The sequence below is a fragment of the Balaenoptera borealis genome (genome assembly GCF_965194805.1).
Source record: "Balaenoptera borealis genome assembly, chromosome: 11".
Taxonomy (NCBI): Eukaryota; Metazoa; Chordata; class Mammalia; order Artiodactyla; family Balaenopteridae; genus Balaenoptera; species Balaenoptera borealis.
Genome location: NC_138868.1, coordinates 40,710,356 through 40,731,213, shown reverse-complemented (window position 1 = coordinate 40,731,213; position 20,858 = coordinate 40,710,356). Strand labels below are relative to the sequence as shown.

General features: G+C 34.8%; 1 protein-coding gene across 15 annotated transcripts in view; it reads right to left on the bottom strand.

Annotated features, from left to right (window-relative positions):
* The window catches only part of SOX6 (SRY-box transcription factor 6), a 618,861-nt gene that overhangs the window by 137,989 nt on the left and 460,014 nt on the right, over positions 1–20,858 (bottom strand). For 14 of the 15 annotated variants that reach the window (XM_082341482.1, XM_082341472.1, XM_082341483.1 and 11 more), the window contains one exon: positions 1,918–2,041. In XM_082341482.1, the coding sequence (XP_082197608.1) occupies positions 1,918–2,041 (124 nt within the window). The remainder of the gene's footprint in view (positions 1–1,917; positions 2,042–20,858) is intronic. The other variant, XM_082341477.1, reaches the window with a different exon arrangement.

Below are 20,858 nucleotides of genomic sequence, written 5' to 3'. Positions count from 1 at the left end.
ATGTAAAACAGATAGCTAGTGGAAAGCAGCCGTATAGCACAGGGAGATCAGCTCCGGGCTTTGTGACCACCTAGAGGGGTGGGATAGGGAGGTGGGAGGGAGACGCAAGAGGGAGGAGATATGGGGATATATGTATATGTATAGCTGATTCACTTTGTTATACATCAGAAACTAACATACCATTGTAAAGCAATTATACTGCAATAAAGATGTTAAAAAACAAAAAAAACAGTATTATTGTCTTAACAAAATTACATAACATGTCAATTATGTTGATATCTATGTCTAGAAGAAAGTAAGGCCCATAACCTGATTTTGAAATGTGGAGAATTTTAAATTTAAAAACATGGAAATTAAATAGTTTCCACATACAGTTCATTTAAAAGGTTTCTAAAACTGGTGTAGGGATAACAACTCAGATTCAGGTTAAACCAGTAAACTTAGTTTACACCAACATTCCAAAGGAAGTCAAGGTGAAGAAAGTTCAAAACTACTTATAGAGATCAGAGAAGAAGTGAACCACTGCACTGACAGAGAGATATTGTCCGACAAAATATTATCCTGTCCTTAATATGGATACTAATTTCACAGAATATAACTTGCTCTAAAAATTCTGCTCTAGAAAAATCAACTTTTAACTTTGAGTAACACAATTTTCTTTCACTCTGGTATCCAAAAACCGTTGTTAATCCTAGTTTTGACTGCTTTATATCTGAGGAATTTTTAAAGTCAGTCCTTAAATTAGCCAATCGTTTAAGATCTCTATTCTTTGAATAATTTGGGTTTTGACACAGACATCTTTCCTTTCCTCACAAGGAAGGGGGTTTTCTACCAAAAGCATAAGAGTAATTGATGGCAAAAAATAGATGTTAAAACCCACTAGGTTTGTTTTTATGCTATTTAGTAACATTCCTTACAGGGAATTTTAGTAAAGTGATTTATACTTCATTATTGCTTTAAGCATATTAAAATACCTTTGTTCACTTTATAAACCCACACACAAAGAAACCGCTGCAGTCAGATTTGTTGTACTCAGATTGGGTGGTTAATATAATCAGGTTAATATGTTAAAAAGAACTTGACACAGAAATTATTAATGAGTAGAACAAGGTCACTACTTCTGAGCTGAGGTCAGTTACAAAGAATGCACAAATGAAATTCAGGTTGACTTTTTATTTACTTGACTATCTTCTTACATTGGATTCCTTTGGCAACATATCTTTAAACATTTAAAGCCCTGTTTACAAGAATGCTCTGAAAGAAGCTTCAAACCATTATGCCCCTAATTGAATTCCCCAGGAGTCCAGTAAACTCAGAGGAATAAAGAAAAGTCATAACATTTGCTAAATCATCTCAAAACATACTTCATTGCAAGGTTATGTGTCCTGTTTTTTGAGGTTCAAAGATGAATAAGAAAATACAACCGAATGCTTCATTATTTAGACTAAAATCAAAAAGAATTTTACCTATTAGTAGCAAGCTAGTTAAATCAGTCCAGTTCTAACTCTTCTTCCAAGAGAAATCAGACAACAAACAATAATAGCATTTTATACTGTATGTGACCACTCTCCTAGAGTATAAAAGCTCTCAGGAGGAGCAAAGTATCTTTAACCAAAGACAATTATTCACAGTAAAGGTATGAGAGAGAGCTGACAAAAATTTGTAGTCCTGAGGGAAAGTAGCATTTTATCTGTGAATTCAGAACAAACTCAAGTGGAAGAAGAGAAAGTAAAAGTTTTTAGCAACCAATTCGTTTATTAACATGCCCCCTTCACAATTCTAATTTTACTTTAAAATAGCTTTTATGATCTTTTTATTCATAGTTCCTTCATATGCTTCTGTGTTTGTTGTGATTACTAAGCAAAAACATATGGATCTTAGCATTCCCAAAAGAATGTTAAATCCCTTTCTACTTACCTGGTTTGTATGTTATTCCAGGGGGAAAGAGGAATCCCTGTTGGGCAGCAGCAGCTGCTGCCAGGGTCCGCTGGTCATGTGGAAAAATTGGGATCATGAGCGGAGGCATGTGACCCTGAACCTGCTAAACAGAAGAGAGCCTATGATCAGACAGAAAGCAAATGTATGCCAAGGAGTATTTGTTTTTCACCCCTGGTGGTGTGCTGGTTACCCAAACAGCCACCCACTTCTAACCTCATTCCAAATTTGCTCCCTGAGAAAAATTCAGGCTAAATTCACCAAATCCCTTTCAGAGTCCACTGGTACACCAAGGACATAACCTCACTGTGAATTTGCCTCCTCCCTGCTTCCACTAAATTATAGTTAATGGTTATCTTTTATCTTGACTTTTTTTCCTTTTATTTTCTTTCTTTTTTTAAAACAAAGAACTAGAAGAAATAAGTTTTCTTCTGTCACCGTACAATGTTGAAAGGTTTTGCCCTTTCACCTGCTTTGCATTCTGTGCTTTATTTTGAAAAATAGTACTTAGTATCTTTGGTCAGAAAGTAATGTCTAATTGTTATATATTCCAAAAGCTGTAGCTCCCCAGTTTAGGTATCTTATTTCAAAGCCTCGCTGCATTATGTTAAACATATAGCTCTTCAGATTTAAGGCTACTACATCTTGGCTCCCAATTAAACTAATATTCTTTGCCATCCACACCTCGATGTAACATATAAATTGCTTGTCTGGCTAAGCAGTTTTACAGCTTTATGCACTACCATGTAGCTGAGTAATTATGGAGTTGTATTCAGAGAGCACTTCATAATAAATCCTACTATATCAAATTTCATTTGACCTCAATAAATGTATCAAAGAGCACAAAAATGCAAAACAGAAAATCTTCACTCTATATCAGTATTTGTATTCCATATAAAGAAAATAAGAACTATGACAGAATCACGTCTGTGAAAATCACATTTTAATTTCCTAGCTCCCTCCCTTACTCTATGCATGCTGCCCTGATTCCAATAGCATCACAGGAAGGTTCTGTGCTGGCTTTTAGGGCATGATTTAAAAAATTAAACTATAGGACTTTTGTTGTTTAAAGATCAAAACTAGGATGAACTAAGAGAAATGATCTTTAAGTTCAAACTGGGTCTTTGCCCTCCTTACTAGTATAAAAGAGCTGCATTATATCCTGTTTAAGATACAAACCTCTCCCAGTAATTCTACCAACCCCAAACTCTTCCCCCGTTTAAATTCCTAAATCTTCTCTTTAGGCAAAATTCCATATACTGGCTGATGACCCTGTTTAAATAGCACCAACTTGCCTTGTCCTGTCCCTGTTCCCTCCACAGCCAGGGACATAGTGCAAAAATGTTCCTGTGTAGGTCTAAGAGGTTTCATTTACCAACAGTTTCTCTCTAGGGAAAGCCCTAAGATGTGGGTTAATAAAGGGCAAGCAAAAAATAAACACTTTACAGTATTTTTCAGAATTCATTTCTCAGGAAAATCAACTTATAATAAAAAGGTCTTTGTGCAATTACTACCTTGCCAGTGGGGCGTGAAAGAAACTAGCTTTGGGCAGCTATTTCTTCCATTTTAGCTGAGGTAAGCCCAAGTTTTGTACATTACGGTACCAACTTAGCCTGCTTAAACTGGAGCTGATCCCCTAGTGCCCAGGTCTTGCCTTTAACCCTGAAGAAAAGCACTAGGTTTGCTGTTCAACTCCAGCTTGTTGTGACCTGATGCAAACCTGAGATGTCAAAGATGACAGCACTGTTCTATGTCAGAAAATTAAAAAAGGATATTTTTGTGGGTGACTATTGTGCAGTGCAAGGGTATATCAAAGGAAATTACTTCATTTACTTCTAGAAATATGGTCCTAGCATGTACCCAGAACACAGCACAGATGCTTCACATTCTAAAGAAAGGAAATAAGAAACTGAGGAGTCTAGGTATCAAATTTATTTATTCTTTCCTTCTTTCATTTAACAAACATTTATTAAGTTATTATTATGTGTGGATCTTGAAGAGTAGCTGGAAAAATGGGGGCTATTTTGCTTGGGAGAGAGAAGATATATGCTTATGTTCAAATATTTGAAAGAATTATGTATGGAAGAAGAACCAGATTAAGTCTGAGCAGTTACAAAGGGCAGATCTAGGCTCAAAAGAAAGAGATTTTAGGGAAGTTGAATGCAACGAATTTTCTGAGCTATTCAATAATCACTGTGATTAAAGAGGTCGTGTGTGCCATTTTCCAAGAGGTGGTCAAGTAAAGGCTGTATACTCATCTGTTAGAGATACTTTAAAGGATATGCATAACTAAAACCCTGATTAGATAATGACCTATAGTGCCTTTTCAACTTTATAATTCTATGATTGTTTAAAACTCAACATTAGGAAGATAATGGCATATAGTCATTCCTTTACTCATTCATTCAACACATATTTTTATTCAGAATCTACTATGCCTACAAAGGCTTTGTTGTCAAACGTATCTGAGCTTAAATCTATACACTGCCATTTCTTTGGCTGTGTGATCTTGAGCAGTTACTTAGCCTTCCTGAGTCTATTTCCTCATGTAAAAACCAAAGCTAATGATACTACCTTACATGGTTGTTGTGAGGATTAAATAAACAAGAAAAGTAATGCTTGTGGCACAGTGACTGGCATATAATAGGCACTAAGTAAATGTTAGATCCTTGCTTTTCTCTTATATAGTTTGCAATTCAGTACTAGAAAATTATCAAATTACTGATAAAACCAGAAACAGTGGATCGTAACCCATAACTCTACTTCAAAAAAAGGAAACATGAGCAAAATAAATAATTCAGTTTGGCAGGCAGAGGCTTGTTTGTTCTTAGCAGACCTATGCCACACAGAGCATTATCCCATCCCAAATATCCAGAAAACCAAGAAAAAGAAGGTGGGATTAAAAAGCTCATTTGAAGATGTAATTTGGGATCTTTAGTGTTATTCATTAAACAGCATATTCAAATGAAAACATAATTTTATTTTTACATTGGTGCCCAAGCTCTTCAGATCTTAAGACAACATAAAGGGATCAATGGCAATTAGGCATCAGACCTTAATTATTGAAACTTAGTGTCTGAAGATATTTCCTTTGTAACTAGCTACGCACGTGAGATAACTAAGTAGGCCACCTAAGGTCGTTTTTTTTTAAATTTTTAATTTTATGTTGGAGTATAGCTGATGAACAATGTTGTGATAGTTTCAGGTGCACAGCAAAGCAAGTCAGCCATACGGATACATGTATCCATTCTCCCCCAGACTCCCCTCCCATCCAGGCCGCCACATAACATTGCACAGAGTTCCCTGTGCTATATAGTAGGTCCTAAGGTCATTTTCAATGCCAAAGAGCTGTAGGTGTTTCATATTAACAAAAGCTGTAAGAATTTAGGGAAGGTCTTTTCTGTCCATCACCCTCTACAAGGTAGGATATTTTAGAAAGTTTCAATGTTAACTATTAGGTAAGAGGCAGTTTCAATAAACTGAGGGACAAAGTAAATAAGGAGGGGGACAGAAGGCATTGTGAAAGCAATGATAATGATGGAATCACAGAGCTGAAATGGAGCTTAGAGTTTATCTAACCTAGTAGTTCTCAAAGTGTGGTACCTGACCAGCAGCATCGGCAGCATCTAACTTCAAAAAGCAAATTATCAGACTCCACCCCAGACCTATGAATCAGAAACTCTGGAGGTTGGGTCCAACAATCTAAAATTTAGACTAAAATTTAATCCAGAGAAGTGATTCTCAAACTTCTATGGACTTCAGAATCAACCAGAAGGCTTATTAAAATAAAAATTGTTCGACCCCACACTCAGAGTCCCTGAATCAGTAGATCTGAGGTGGGAACCTGATAGTGTACTGTTCTAACAAGTTCCCAGGTGAAGCTAGTTAGTGCTGTTGGTCCAGGGACCATTCTCTGAGAATCACTAATCCAATTCAAACCTCACAATTTACACATAGGGAACCAGGTGGCTTAGAGAAGGTAAGGCTCTCACTGTCATAGGCAGTGTGGAGGTCACACTGCCTATGACAGACCTGGATCTAGAATCCAGAACTGCTAATCACCCTGTCCAGTGCTTTTTCCATTATATCACATGGACTTCATTGATAGGAAAGAGAGAAATCATGTGTGTACACTCTTTGTATAGAGAAAATCTGGGGGGCTGCAACTGAAAATAATTTTATATTTCAGAGGTGTGTCTCTGGAGGTGACTGGGAGTATAGATATTATGTTGTTCAGTTTTAGTCTGTTCCTTCTCTCTTATTTTATACCCAGAATATTTGATCTCGAATCTATTGTCATTAATTCCAGTTAATTCATTAGCAATAATCATTTAGCTCCAAATGATAAAATTGCCCTTAACTCATTTTAAGTAAAATAATAATATGAAAACTCAAAATGCCCTTTATTAAATACAAGCCAAAATATCCAGTAGCCAGTTAGAATATAGGCTGAGAGATGATGAAAAGTTCCTCTTTTATCTCTAATTACAGAAATTATCATCATCATCATCATCATCACAGCAACTAATATTTTCTAGTATTTCCTATATGTCAAGCCCTGGGAAGTGATTTACATGCTCTATCTCATTTAATTCTCAAAACTCTGTGAGGTACCTACTGTTATTATCCTCATTTATTTAATGACAAAGACAAAACCATGAGAGGTTAGGTAACTTAGTCAATTAAAAAGTGGTAGAGCCAAGATTCAAGGCCAGGTATGTCAGGCTCAAAGTCTATACTTTTAAGTACCATATTACATTAATCATAAAGTCATCTTTTGCTAAATAGACCTAAATGAGATAAGGAATATAATTCTTTGTGATAACAATTATTTGATTGAAAGTTTTATAAATATAATTGTAAATTTACATGTGGCTGTAACAAATAATACGGAAAGATCCCATGTTCACTTAACTCAGTTTCCCCCAATGGTAACACCTTGAAAAATTATAGAACAATATTACAACCAGGGCACTGACATTGATACAATCCAAAAATCTTATTCAGATTTCAACAGTGGGATACCATTTAAAAGAAATTATGTCTTAAAAACTAGCAAGGGTAATGAAGGTCTATGAATACTTACGACTGCTATCTTTCATACAAAGCTCACCAGTATGACCCAGTGCAAATAATGTGAGTGGAAATCATGAATTAAATCAACAATTTCTCCTTTCATAGCTTTCCATTTATTTTACTTACTAGATTATTGGTTGAAGGTGGGACAAAAATGGAAAGCAAGGGCAAGGTGTTGGGGAGAGGTAAGGAAAGAGGGCTTGGTGGCCACACAAGAATCACATAAATATCCAAAATATTTTTCTTCTATGGAAGTTGTGAATTAAGTTTACTGCACTGCATGTCAGTGCCTAAGGCAGATAAAGAATTTTGAAATACAGAAAAGCCCCACCCTGCTCTGAAGAATGTAAGCCTGCCTTTCCTCTTCCTTCCCATCATCCTATTTTCCCATTTGGTGACGTGCCAGGAAAGGCAATCACATTGTAAACAGCAACCTTCAAAAATATTTTACTAAAGAATATGAAATAATAGAATTCCCCTCACTCCATCAAAGAGTGACCAGTCTCCACATGTCTTTTCCAGGAAGTTATCAAAATTTCAAATAGCAACTTTTTTTCTTGAAAGTGTAGTTTTCCCTTAGCCCAAATTCAGAGATTCTTTAATTATCCCATAGGTAAAAGTAAAACTGATTTTGTTAATATAAAGAGTAAAACAACCTGACCAAAAATAATCTCTGAGCATGAAACTGCATTATTTTTATTGCTTTGGAAGTCAGCACTAACTGACAGGGTGTGTAAGTTGAATGACTAATGAGAAACCAGGAACCCCATCATAGGTGAAGCCTAGTCAGTGCATCAGGAAAGAAACAAACTGTATCCCCCAAAGCACAACTGTCCATTAATTCTAAACTTCCACAATCCCGGACCAAAGCATTTCCCTTCTGCAGAGGGTAGGGAACACATTCTTGATCAAATAGGCTACATGCCCAGAAATTTTAATTGCTACGGTGTTCCTCACATCTTTCAGACAATCAAGACAGCAGCAGATGCATGTGAAACACTTAGGTTCTGACTCTTCCTATTCATAAAACAGCATTGTTGCATCAACACTTATGCCCTTTGTTTTCTCTGTGCTAAGTTGTTGATGATGCCATTTTTTGCCATCTGCCCCAGAGCTTCATTAAAGATACATGAATGGGCTAACTGGCCTGATATCTTGTGAGGAACAGGTGCTATTGTTTGTCCCTGAAGACTTGCACTAAAGATATGACTCAGAATACTTGAGAAAGAGCATCTGCAGCAGTCAGTCAGAGAGCAACTTGGCAGAGACCTGGCTACGTGCTAATATGCAGAGTGACACTCGGGGGCTCATTTTCTTTCATGAGGATTATTTAACTTTTCTCAGTGATAGGAAATAAGTATTTATTGAAAACCATGAACATATTAATGTCTATTACTAAGTTAAAGACAGTGAGCAAGTGAAGATCTTTTTAATGCCTTATTTCTAGAAAATCATTCCTCATGTGATTTAATTGGATAAAGCTTCTTTAATCTGTTGGAAGGAATGTTTCCAACATTTGTAAATCATGACAGAGGGAGGGAAAGACAGAGACAGAAAATACAGAGAGAGAGAAAGAGCCATCAGAGAGGGAGAGGCAGGGCATACAAACAGAAAGGGGCGGGGCTAGGGGTGGGGGTGGAATTTCCTTAAAGGCCCTATTCTTTATTGCAAAGAATAGCTGAGTCATTTGCATAAAGTGTTACCATTATAAAAGCTGCAGTGTCTAGAGTGAAAGAAATAAAGTCCCCAGAACCTTACATGAAAAGCCTTCAAGGTCATGGAGGTATCTTCTTACTGCCAAAAAATGCATGCCAGATCTCAGTTAATTCTGGAGAGTTAGGAGGGAAAAGGTCTCATTTGATAGGATAAATTAGTGCTTTAACACAAACCTTTTAGTTTCAAAACTTTTTTTTTTTGTCAAAAATGTTAAGACTCCGCTTTGCCCTGACTTAAAAAGCAAAATAATGCAAAGGTCAACATTTTGAACTTCTCTTGGTTGACCATAGTTTGACGTATACTAAGGAACTTTGTATACAGCCTACCTGACTATTCTCTAATTGTTTCAATTCATTAATCATCTCTCACCAAGTAAACTGAGTGTCCTGAATGGCCTGTGACATTTATATTTCTATACACCCCATTGTTCTTATCACAGGGCTAAGAATATAGTAGGCATTTTGTGTCAACTAATCAACGTGAGAACCATCAAGGATTTAAGAACTGGTTTTCTGAGCACTAATTTCCATAGGGTAGTATTATTGTTAATACAACTGCAAAAAGTATAGAGCTGTAGTTGTTCTCATTAAAGAAGAGAATTCAAGAATGACTTTTAAATAAATCTTGATATCACTTTGTTTGCTTTTCATTTGTCTTATTTAGCAAATCTCTGGCTGCTATATGCTATAGCTAATGGAGGATTGCAAATCCTTGCTTGTAGAGAATCCAGCTAGCTCTAGCAGGAGAATAATCACACTGAAATTTTATCAGGAGCAATTCTGGGACACAAATTTTCTGAGTATTTAAGAACACAGAGTCCAATCTTCCCAGATATTTTCCACCAACATCCAATGGATAATCATTGTACAAATAATGTAAGAAAAAGATCCTGTAGCTAGTGGGAAGCAGCCGCACAGCACAGGGAGATCAGTTCTGTGCTTTGTGTCCACCTAGAGGGGTGGGATAGGGAGGGTGGGAGGGAGATGCAAGAGGGAGGGGATATGGGGATATATGTATACGTATAGCTGATTCACTTTGTGATACAGCAGAAACTAACACACCATTATAAAGCAATTATACTCCAATAAAGATGTTTAAAAAAAAAGATGCTGTTTTGTTTGTTTTTATTTGTTTGTTTGTTGAAGGCAAGATGTTTTCTCTCTCTCATACTCCAAGGATAATACACAAAACACTTTGTTATCATTGTTAACGTTCATCTTTAATATAATTCAATTTCTTCCTAGAATTTTGTATATTGCTGCCACCACTCTTTTCAAAATCTTCACTAAAGGGCCAGGAAAAACCCTGAAAAGGTAGAACAAACTCAAGATATTGCAGTTTAAAGGCATCCTTTTTAAAAACTCAGGCTTTAGTCTTTCAAAGTCATATGTTTTAGTTTGAACATTAATGAAGGACTAACTTTACGTCTGTAATATGTATTTTTCTGTATGTATATTATACTTAAATGAAAAGTTAATTTTAAGAAAAATGGAAAATAGCTTCAGTAGTTTACTTGTCTTTACTAATTTGCACTATTAAATATATCTAATAAAATATCTAAAATATTCATAGGAAAAATGGAGACGATACATATTGTCACCAGCTTCACTATGTCCCCACCCTCACTACCAAGAGTAAGACATGGAAGCAAAGCAACTCTTTTTTTAGGTTGGTCTTTCAGATAGCTATTTCAAATCCACTTCACAGTCTAGTACTTTCCAGCTCCCTTCCTTGGTTACGCAGGAGAGAAATGATCACTGAGAGTAGGAGTACAATGGCTCCATTTATCAGGTCAATAGCACATTTTAAAAATCTCCTTTAGGTATATATTCAGAGAGAAATGTTAATGGCCCTGAAAGGGCCAATCCTGTCCTTTGTGTTAACACCTTTTTATATTCTCAGCATACTGTATACACTCTGTTCTATTTGTATTTTCTAAAATGGATAAATATCTCATTAATCCACCAGGATCATCAGTAGTCAAACGTCACTACTTTATCTCTCATTCATTTGTACATGTTCTGTTTAAATATTTAATTTTCAAAGAAAAGAACATGGATTGAGTACTAATGTAATCATGATTCCTAGCATCTCTTAATTATTTGTCTCCTTCCTCCCTGAAATAAAGAGTTCCACACATACAAAATGACCTCTTAGGCCTCTAAGAGGCATGTTACTCTGTAAGGGAAGTCAGTAGTGCCTGTCTTCATTCAACTACTCAACAGCCTTTCACTGAGCACCTAGCACAATCTGCCCGGTGCTATGCTGAGCGCTAGGAATAAAAAGATGCCTTAGAGAAGTCCATAGCTTTATTTTGTCAGGTAGCAGTGTTAAGTTTGTTTTCACTTACATAGTAGTAGAAATCATCCAGTTTGTCAGCTTACTTTGGAATAGGGTCAACAGAGAAAGGAAAGATTTGCTTAAAAAGGAAAATAAATTACAACAAAAATTCCATTACGTATCTTTCCATAGTCTTCCTATAGTCTAAAACCAAGAAAAATTTTGAGAGTATTTATGAGGACAAAAGTCAGATTACTTCATAAAATGGATGACAAATGTTAATTAAATGTGTTTAAATTATCTTACTATGCTTTAAGGAACTCTCACCAGGAGGGAAGTAGTATGTCCTGGCCATAAAGAGATTAATAAAACATGTTATGCAAAAGTAAAATTTATGATTCATTTGGAATTAGATATGTACCACCTTTTCAATCCATACAAATGCATAATCTTGTCAATTAAATATTATTGTTAAGGTCTAGTAGTATGTTAAAATCACTTTAAAGTGCAACTAAGGAAAATTCATGTGTGTTTATTACTCCTTAAGGATCTATTAGTGGGTATTTTATTCAGATTCGTGCTGTAAAATCTGCATAAACTCAGCATATTGTTATCCCCATGTGTGCATTTGTTTGGTTAAAGCAGAACAGCAAATCTCAATTTTTGCAACTTCTGAAAAAGTCAAGAGAACTAAAACAGTCTTAATTTTAATCAGATACAAACAGTTATCACTACAGAAGTGAAGAGTTGACTATTATGCAAATAGTCTCAGTTAGTGGTCACCAGGCTACCACAGAAGACTGAGCTAGTCAATTATTTTAGATATTTCCAAAGACTAGTGAAGATGAATGTTTCTTATTCCACCCTGTCTTATTTCCACAGAAGTATGAAACATATTAGAGACTAATGATTGTTGTTCTCAGATGGAAACCCCATTAAATACACAATGATCAAAGTGTTTTGCCAAGATGGAAATTAATTTTTTTTAAATTCTGTATAAATGCCACATAAATATAGCAACATTTGTGAAGAATGTGGCATTCCTTTGTTTCTAACAACCAAATTCAGATATAAAGCTTTCACAAACTTTTGACCTGTAACGAAGGCAATCTGGCTTTTACCCCTGAAGTATTTTACACAGCCTTGTTCTGTTAGTAATGACCAGAGTTCAATTACTAAATTCCTCCTCCAGAAATGCAGGTTTACCTCTTAAACTACAGGTTTTGTTAAAATTATGCACAAGCAACTTAAAGGCAGGGACTTTGTATCTTAGTAAAAATCCCTCTCTTGCACAGAGTAGGGACTCAACAAATATTTGTAACATAAATGCATTACAGAACTTTCATTGTCTGTTATTTTAAAACTAAGCTACAATAATTTTGATAATTTTTAGATCTTCTGAATCAATTTGAAGTCCTTTTATCATTTGAAATCCTCAAATCGAGGCAATAGAAATATACCTCTGCTTCAAACATACTTCATTACAGTGATCTTTTCTTTTGGCACGCCACAGTCTGACTTTGAAGTCCACTAGTTGGTAAGAAAATATAAAAATTGATTTTGTTCATTTATTTGAAGATATTTTTAATGACTGAGCTCTCCTAGTATATCTGTTAAAATTCTTCTATAGTATAATTTAGAGTTGCCTCTAAGCTTCTTTAATAATTTCAGCATCATCAGTTATAATCCTTAACTGACGGAAATAAGCTGTTCTCATCAGAAGAGCCAGAAATACAGTTTTCCAAAATAATTTTTAAAATGTTTGTTTTATCACAGTGGGCTGGTTATGCAATATAGAATGAATGACAGAAAAACATTTAAGCATCACCTATAGTGGAGAGCAGAAACAGTTTCTTTCTTAAGCTAGAAGGGCTAAGAAACATAAACTCTGAACAGAACATAAATAAGATGTCTAAACTATTGACAGCTGGGTCCCAGCCATGGCAAGATAACCCTCCCTGGAAATATCAATGAGAGACCTTGCCCGTATATGTTAAGGGGGGCAGGATGCAGAGAGGTAAAGTAAGGTGATCTTTATAGGAAATAAACACTGAGTAAAGGCATAAATAGTGACTATAGCCACAAATCAAATAGCCTTCAGGTGTTTACTCTTTATTATACTCTAGCCTTTTTAGAGCAAAAAGTTAATAACATGGAACTTTAATTCATTTTGGAATGTAATCTACAACTCTTGCCCCGCCCTCAGCATGCACACTTACACACATACACACACTCATACATACTTCTACATTTGCTACGCCAACTAAATGCACAAGTATGTCAACACTGAAGCTGGTATAAGGATAAGCTAACATGTTGATTCAAAAAGAGCAATTTTATTTTTATATTTTAATTTAGTACTATGTTCATATTAAATAACTTAGATACAATAAAGCAATGTTCCTATTAAAGAAGGTAAGGTCCAAACTCCCTAGCCTGGGCTGGCAGTGAAATCACTCTATAACATATTCTTAACAAACCTCTCAAACCTCTTTCCTACTACCCTTTACCCTCTTTCTCCTCTTGCTTTCAATAGCTTCTAAGTTTCTGTGCATGACACTTTTCTCACTTACCATGTAGAATGATCTTTCCTTTCCCCTTTGCCGTCCCAAACCTGACCTACCCTTCAAAGTGCAGCTCAAAACTCCTCTATGAAACTTCCCCAAGTACAAATTTCTTTCCCTCTGTCAAAATTTATACTGCATACACTGTGTTGAATTATTTAATGGTTTTCAGTTCAATCTTTGACACCATTCTAGGCACTGGGGACACAGAAGTAGAGGAAATTTCCTACCATTATCTCCTGGGGAAGACAGACAACATACAAATGAATGTAATATGTATTTATGTGTGTGTATACATACACCCATGAGCAAATATATATTAAATATAATAAATGCCAGTTGATAATAGATGCTATGAAGAAAAATAAAGTAAGATAATGAGATAGAGTATGAGGGGTAGAGGGTGGGAAGCAGGAGGTAGTCAGTAGGGAGTAGAAAGGACTATTTTGGACAGGGGTGGTCAAAAAAGGCTTCTCTGAGGAGACAATATAGCTCAGGGTTAAATGACCTAAAGTTACATGAGATCTGATTTAGGTTCATAAAGATCACTCTGGTTGCTGTGAGAAAATTTGACTTTATTAGGGCCAGAATGAAAGCAGAGAGACCAGTTTAGAAACTACCTCAACAGTCCAAATGTGGGGATAACAGTGAACTTTTTCCATTTTATATATCTCTCTGCTCAAGCAGAAGGAAGACACATTGCAGACAGATTCTTAGCATGCTACTAGGACAGTGCCTCCAAATATGAAAGGCAAAAAGTCATTATCTGACTGATTGATTAAGTGACTGATTAACTGACTGACTAAAACAGACCTGTCCAGTGATTTCATGAGACAAGAAGCATAGCACTTTCAAGCACTTGCACCGTTTTATGCCCATAGGGGAGAAGAGTATAAGAAATTAAAACCTAAGTGGCTACTGCTGAATCACTATAATTCTCTTCCCCAAATAGTATGTCTGAATAAAATTTTAAGCAGCCAAGAAGCTTATTGACAAAAACTAAAAATGTAAATCCTTAATTCAGTCTCTGTGTGGGAAAAATAGGAATATTTTAAACGAGATTCAAGCTACCTATGAGAAAAAAAAATCAACTGTTAGTAAAGATCAGAAGAGTAGAAAATTTAATATATGCAAACTGGCTCAAAACACTGGTTAAATTAAACTTCTCTTGCTTTTTTTTTTTTTTTTTGGTAGTTGAGACTAATGTTGTATTTGCCAAATGAAATGGAATTTACAATACAGAGTCAGATGCTGCAGCAATTCACCTCAAATAATATTCTTTGCGGTTACAAAGAATAATAGGCCAATAGCATAATTTGAATGATTAGTAATAACTCATGTAATCACAGCTGAAAGGGAATAGAAACTCAAGCCCAAAACGAAACAAAATGGTCCACTCAGGTCAATTAAAAAAAAACCAAAAAAAACAGAACTCAAAATGATCATATTGAATTTTCTACACATTCTTAAAATAAAGAAACCCTACTAAGAAATTCTAATATTCCTTTGTCCTAGATTCTAATATATTAAATTTTTACTTTACTCCATCTAAAACAGAGTATTACATAGCCCTTGATGACAATTCTTAATGTTAGACAAATAAAAAAGATACAGGGGCATTATATGTCTTAGATTTAAAGGTAGATACAATATAAAATCTTAGCCAATCTTCTGTACCATGAAAAACACAGAAGTAGTATTAAGACAGGTTTGTCCTAATCACAAGATGTTAAGAAAGGAAAAAAGGAAAGAGAAAAGGGAAGGGAAGGGAAGAGAAGGGAAGGGAAGGGAAGGGAAGAAAAGAAGAATATGAAAGGAAAGATAGAAAGCAAAGAAGGAAGAGAAGAAGGGATGAATCAAGCGCAACAAGCAAGCAAGGATACTGTAGGCTTTTTTAAAAATTAGTTCTGTCTTTTAAATCCACAATTTTGACCTAATTACTGCCTACTCTGTTCCTTACACTTCGCAAATGTCAACTTCCAACCCCCGTGTTACAGTTAACCCTACAAAAATTTTGTGAAGATCAAATGATATAAGTAAAAAGCTCTTGCAAAATGAAAAATGTTATAAAATTTTTAATTAAAATTTAATTATAATTGTTAATTAAATTAAGACACATATTCATTTTTAAATTTGAGAACTTATGAACTACTTTATATTGAAATTTAAACTGAAAATTGAAAAGCTGTAGATTTAGGGTGCTGACCAAGTTAATATAAATGCAAGGACCAACCAATCCATGAGTGTGCCCTATTAGTAGCCAGCCATTCATGACTTGGGAGACATAGGACTCAGAATAATATTATAATAATTTGACTGAATGTAGATAGACATTTACTCCAAACCAACTTGACCAATTTTAAGACAGTTCAACTTAACTTTATAAATTTCTGTGGGTAAGAAAGTGAAACAAGGAGAGAAACAGAACCGCCTTTGCATCCCCCGCCCCCGCAAAAAAGAAAAATATATGTCCCTGTCCCATGACATGTGAGTCACATGGTAAAGTATCTATCCATAGATTTAATTTTTGACTTTAGTTTGGGTTAAAACTTGAATTCCTAAAAATGTAGTTACAAATTTGTGAGCAGGCATTTTCCTTAACCCTACTATCGCATCCACAAGGATCTAGAATAATGGTGATCAAAGCTATAGATATTTATTTTTAGTTCCAAATGACAATTCCCAAATATGAATGACACAAAGCCCAGCTTTGAGTCTCTTCCACTCTTCCCAATTTAACAATATAAAAGGTCAGTTTAGCTCCTTTAAAACTGCACTATGATTGTATTTTCCATGGTAGAACAAGGTGTTGAATCTACATAGACATTATCAGCCAATAACAATAGGTCTTTGTCCAGCTGTGACTACTTCCCTCCTCTACAACCAGTTCTTATCTGGCCCAGGAAATGCCTGTTTTAACTGACAGGTAGGAGATTAAATCTACAGCTGCTGAAACACAATCTCAGCTCTGTTAGATAGGCTTTCATTGAAAAGCACTACAAACACATAATTTGTTTATGTTGTACCAGCAATCTCTGACAAAGCAGACTGTCTAGCTGAGACAAATGTGGTTAAACCCATTTATTGTATTATTTCTGCTACACAGAACAAGCTCTTAAAACACAGAAACTAGACAAGGCACAAAGGTCTAGCTGTCTAAAGAAATCAAGAATAGATGACTTCTTGTTACACTAGCCCTTTTTATACAGAAAGCATGTTCTCCCCTGGAAAACATCTATTCCATTTTTATTTTAAGTGGATGGTTCAATTATGTTTATGTTTTCAGTTTTTGAAGTTTCTTTTGTTGTTTCCAGCATAAACAGGCATAAAATCACCTAATCACTAAATGTCTCTAGATTTAAGAACATGATGAATATTTATAGCAAGTGCTATATCATCCCCTCAAAAAAATACCCATAATGATAAATTCTAATGACAATTGACCCTCTTTCAATATTTATTGCAAATTCTGATAATGTTATTTGACTTCTTTATTTCACTTGATGTAAAAATAGCTTTGCAACTTATAAAGAATATGAATAGCAGTTTCTTTAAAATTAAGGAGTCATGCACAGAGATACCTAATTTTATAAAATAAATGTCAAGGGGGGAGGTTTTAACAACAACAGCAACAATAAAATCTGCTAGGTACGTGGCCATAAATTATTTGCTCCAGGTTAATAATAATAAGTAGAAATAAATTTTTTTTATTTTATATATAAAATTTATTCTTTAGGTATACTCATTCAACTCTAGCTAGCATTCTGAGTATACTGTATATACATAAACTGTAAAATTAGTATAACTAAAGATTAAAGTCTATACCTACCTTCACTAAATCCTAATAGTTATAATCAATGATAATGAAACAACAGATGGTACACAATATGGTTTAAAAATAAGAAAACAGATGCTATAACTCAAACTTGTCAAAAATTTTTAGGAAGAGTAGCATAATAAAGATTATAAAACTATATTTGAAATATAGCCAAAAGGATTATGGTTAGCCACTCTCAAACATGTCACCATTTCCTAAAATCTTATTTTATTTTTCCTTAATCATCATCATAAAACAGGCAAGTGAGAAAATAATCTTCCAAGTTGGAACATATGGGCCACTTGGAACTCAGTTAGTCTTAAAATACAGAAAGTATGCAATAAACTAGCTGAATCCACGGGGTCTCCCTCAAACAGCATGGATAATGAGGGGAATCCATAACAGACATAAACAAACCCAGAAAGATGTCTAGACCCCACATCATTATGTATGATATATGCCCAAGATATATGGGTATACATTTGAATGTTCAAGTTCAAACTTGGCTTCTATTAGACTGATTCAGTCACAGCATGGGGTTTCTTTAATAAACAAACCTTACTGTTAGAAAATATTGGAGACTCAAATCATGTATTATGCCCCAGCTAGTTAAAGATGTGGTGCTCTAAAGCCCTATATCCCTTGAAGCTTTCTTACAAAAGACTGTAAATAATAAAGGAAAACTACATCTAGAAAAACATATAGAAGTTTTAGATTTTTGCATTACAAGTTGGGAGCAGATACTACACAAAGCTAACATTTCAACTAATTTTTAAATTCCCATTAAAAATTAGAAATGAGTTGAACAATGTGGGCCTTAGTTTTTTATTTTCCATGATTCTGAAGAATGTTGAATGCCTTCAGATAAAAGATGTAACCAGAGTTATTTATTTCATTACAATAAGTTCTTTGCCATATTTGATATATACACACATGTATAATACAAATAGCTTTACTTCACTTTAGGATCAGACTTTAGAAACAGAATGGTTTTAGAAACCCATTTTTCCAATACTTTTATTTTAAACATAAATATAATGAGGCCCAGGAAGGAGAAGTGATTTGTCAAGGTCACAAAATTTGAGAATGGCTAAGCCAAAGTTAAAAACAAGGTCTTTACTCCAAGTGTGCTGATTTCACAAAATTATAAAATCAGAGATTTTTTTTTTTTAAAGCAAGGTATTTTCTTTTTTTTAATGTTTTTTTTTGTTTGTTTTTCTTAACCATATTTGTTTGTTTATTTATTTATTTGTTTTTATTTTATGGCTGTGTTGGGTCTTTGTTTCTGTGCGAGGGCTTTCTCTAGTTGCGGCAAGTGGGGGCCACTCTTCATCACGGTGCGCGGGCTTCTCACTATCGTGGCCTCTCTTGTTGCGGAGCACAGGCTCCAGACGCGCAGGCTCAGTAATTGTGGCTCACGGGCCTAGTTGCTCCGTGGCATGTGGGATCCTCCCAGACCAGGGCTCGAACCCGTGTCCCCTGCATTGGCAGGCAGACTCTCAACCACTGCGCCACCAGGGAAGCCCAAAATCAGAGATTTTTAGGAATGGAAATAGATTTAGAAAATATGTAATCCAGTGATTCTCACCTGGACAAGGAGTTCTGGTGAGCTTTTTCAGAAATACATATGCCTTCTCCTTCCTTGACAAGTACTACTGATCAGGCCTAACTACCACATTTTATAGAGGAGAAAACTGAGGCACGAAAGGGTAATGTAACTTCCGCATGGCAACATAACTAGTTAAAATCAGCTAAGATTTGGAACTAGATCTAATTCCCAGTTCAGGAATTTTCATTTTTCTTTTCTCATTTTCTTTCTGTCTCCTTTAAGGTAAAACCTAAATATAAATATACCCTTTCTGTTCTCAACTTTGGTCTAAATATTTTTTCTTAAACATAAATTTACATCATGTGACAGAGGATGAAAGCAAATCTCAATCTTCTACAAAGACATTCTGGCACAGTAACTCTGATAATTGTCTCTCTTCCTCTTTTCCCCCACTGTACAACTTTCAAGTTTGTATACCTGTGACATACATTAAAATCAATCATGTATTATTCTTTTTTTTCTTAAGGTAGTGAAACCATAAACTCCTCTCAGAAGAGAATCATAACTTCTTCTCTCATATTCCTCAAAATATGCAGAACACAAAGACAGCTTTTAGCAAAATATAAATTAAGTTATCTGTTTGCAAAATATAAATTGAGTTATTTTTCCGAAGGTCAGGGTATTAGTTTTAAAAAGCATAAAAGTAGATTGACTAAGTAGAATGCAACAGTATATAAAAAGGATAATAAATCATGACCAAGTAAAGTTTATTTTGGGAATGCAAAGTTGGTTTAACATTTCAAAATCAATCATTATAATTCATCATTATAAGAGAACAAAGTAGGAAAAACATGATCATTTCAACAGATGCAGAAAAAGCATTTGCAAAAAATTACTACTCATTCATGATAAATACTTTCAGCAAATTTGAATCAAAGGGAACTTCTTTAATCTGATTAAAGGTATATTTGAAAAACCTACAGCTAACATTGTCATCAATGGTGAAAGTCTCCCTGTTTTCTACCTAAGGCAAATATGTCTGCTCTCACCATTTCTATTCAATATTGTCCTGGATTTCTTAGCCAGTGCAATAAGCAAAGGAAAAGAAATCAAATGAACACAGATAGGAAATAAATAAGTGAAATTGTTTTTAGCTACAGAAAATATGATCATGACCATAGAAAACCTTAAGGAATCTAAAAGAATAACCTACCAGAACTAATAAGTAAATCAAGCAAAGTCACAACATACAAGGTCAATAACAAAAATCACTTGTCTTTCTTGGTTTTAGCAATATCCTTCTGGATACATCTCCGCAGGCAAGGGAAACAAAAGCAAAAATAAACAAATGAGATTACATTAAGTTAAAAATCTTCCACACAGCAAAGGAGACTGTCAACAAAACGAAAAGACAATTTAACAAATGGGAGAAGATATCTGCAAATCATATATGTGATAAGGGGTTACATCCAAAATATAAAATATACAACTCAACAACAACAACAAAAACAAACAGCCTGATTAAAAAATGGGCATAGGATATGAACAGGCATTTTTCCAAAGAAGACATACAGATGGTTAACAGGCACATGAAAAGATGTGCAACATCACTAATTACTAGGGAAATGCAAATCAAAACCATAATGAGATATTACCTCATACCTGTCAGAATGGCTATTACCAAAAAGATGACAAATAACAAGTGTTGTAGAGGATGTAGAGAAAAGGGAACCCTCATACACTACTGGTGGGAATGTAAATTGGTGTAACCACTATGAAAAACAGTATGGAGATTCCACAAAAAATTAAGAGTAGAACTACCATATGATCCAACTATTCCACCTCTGGATATTTATCTGAAGAATATAAAAACACTAATTCAAAAAGATACATGCACCCCTATGTTCACCGCAGCATCATT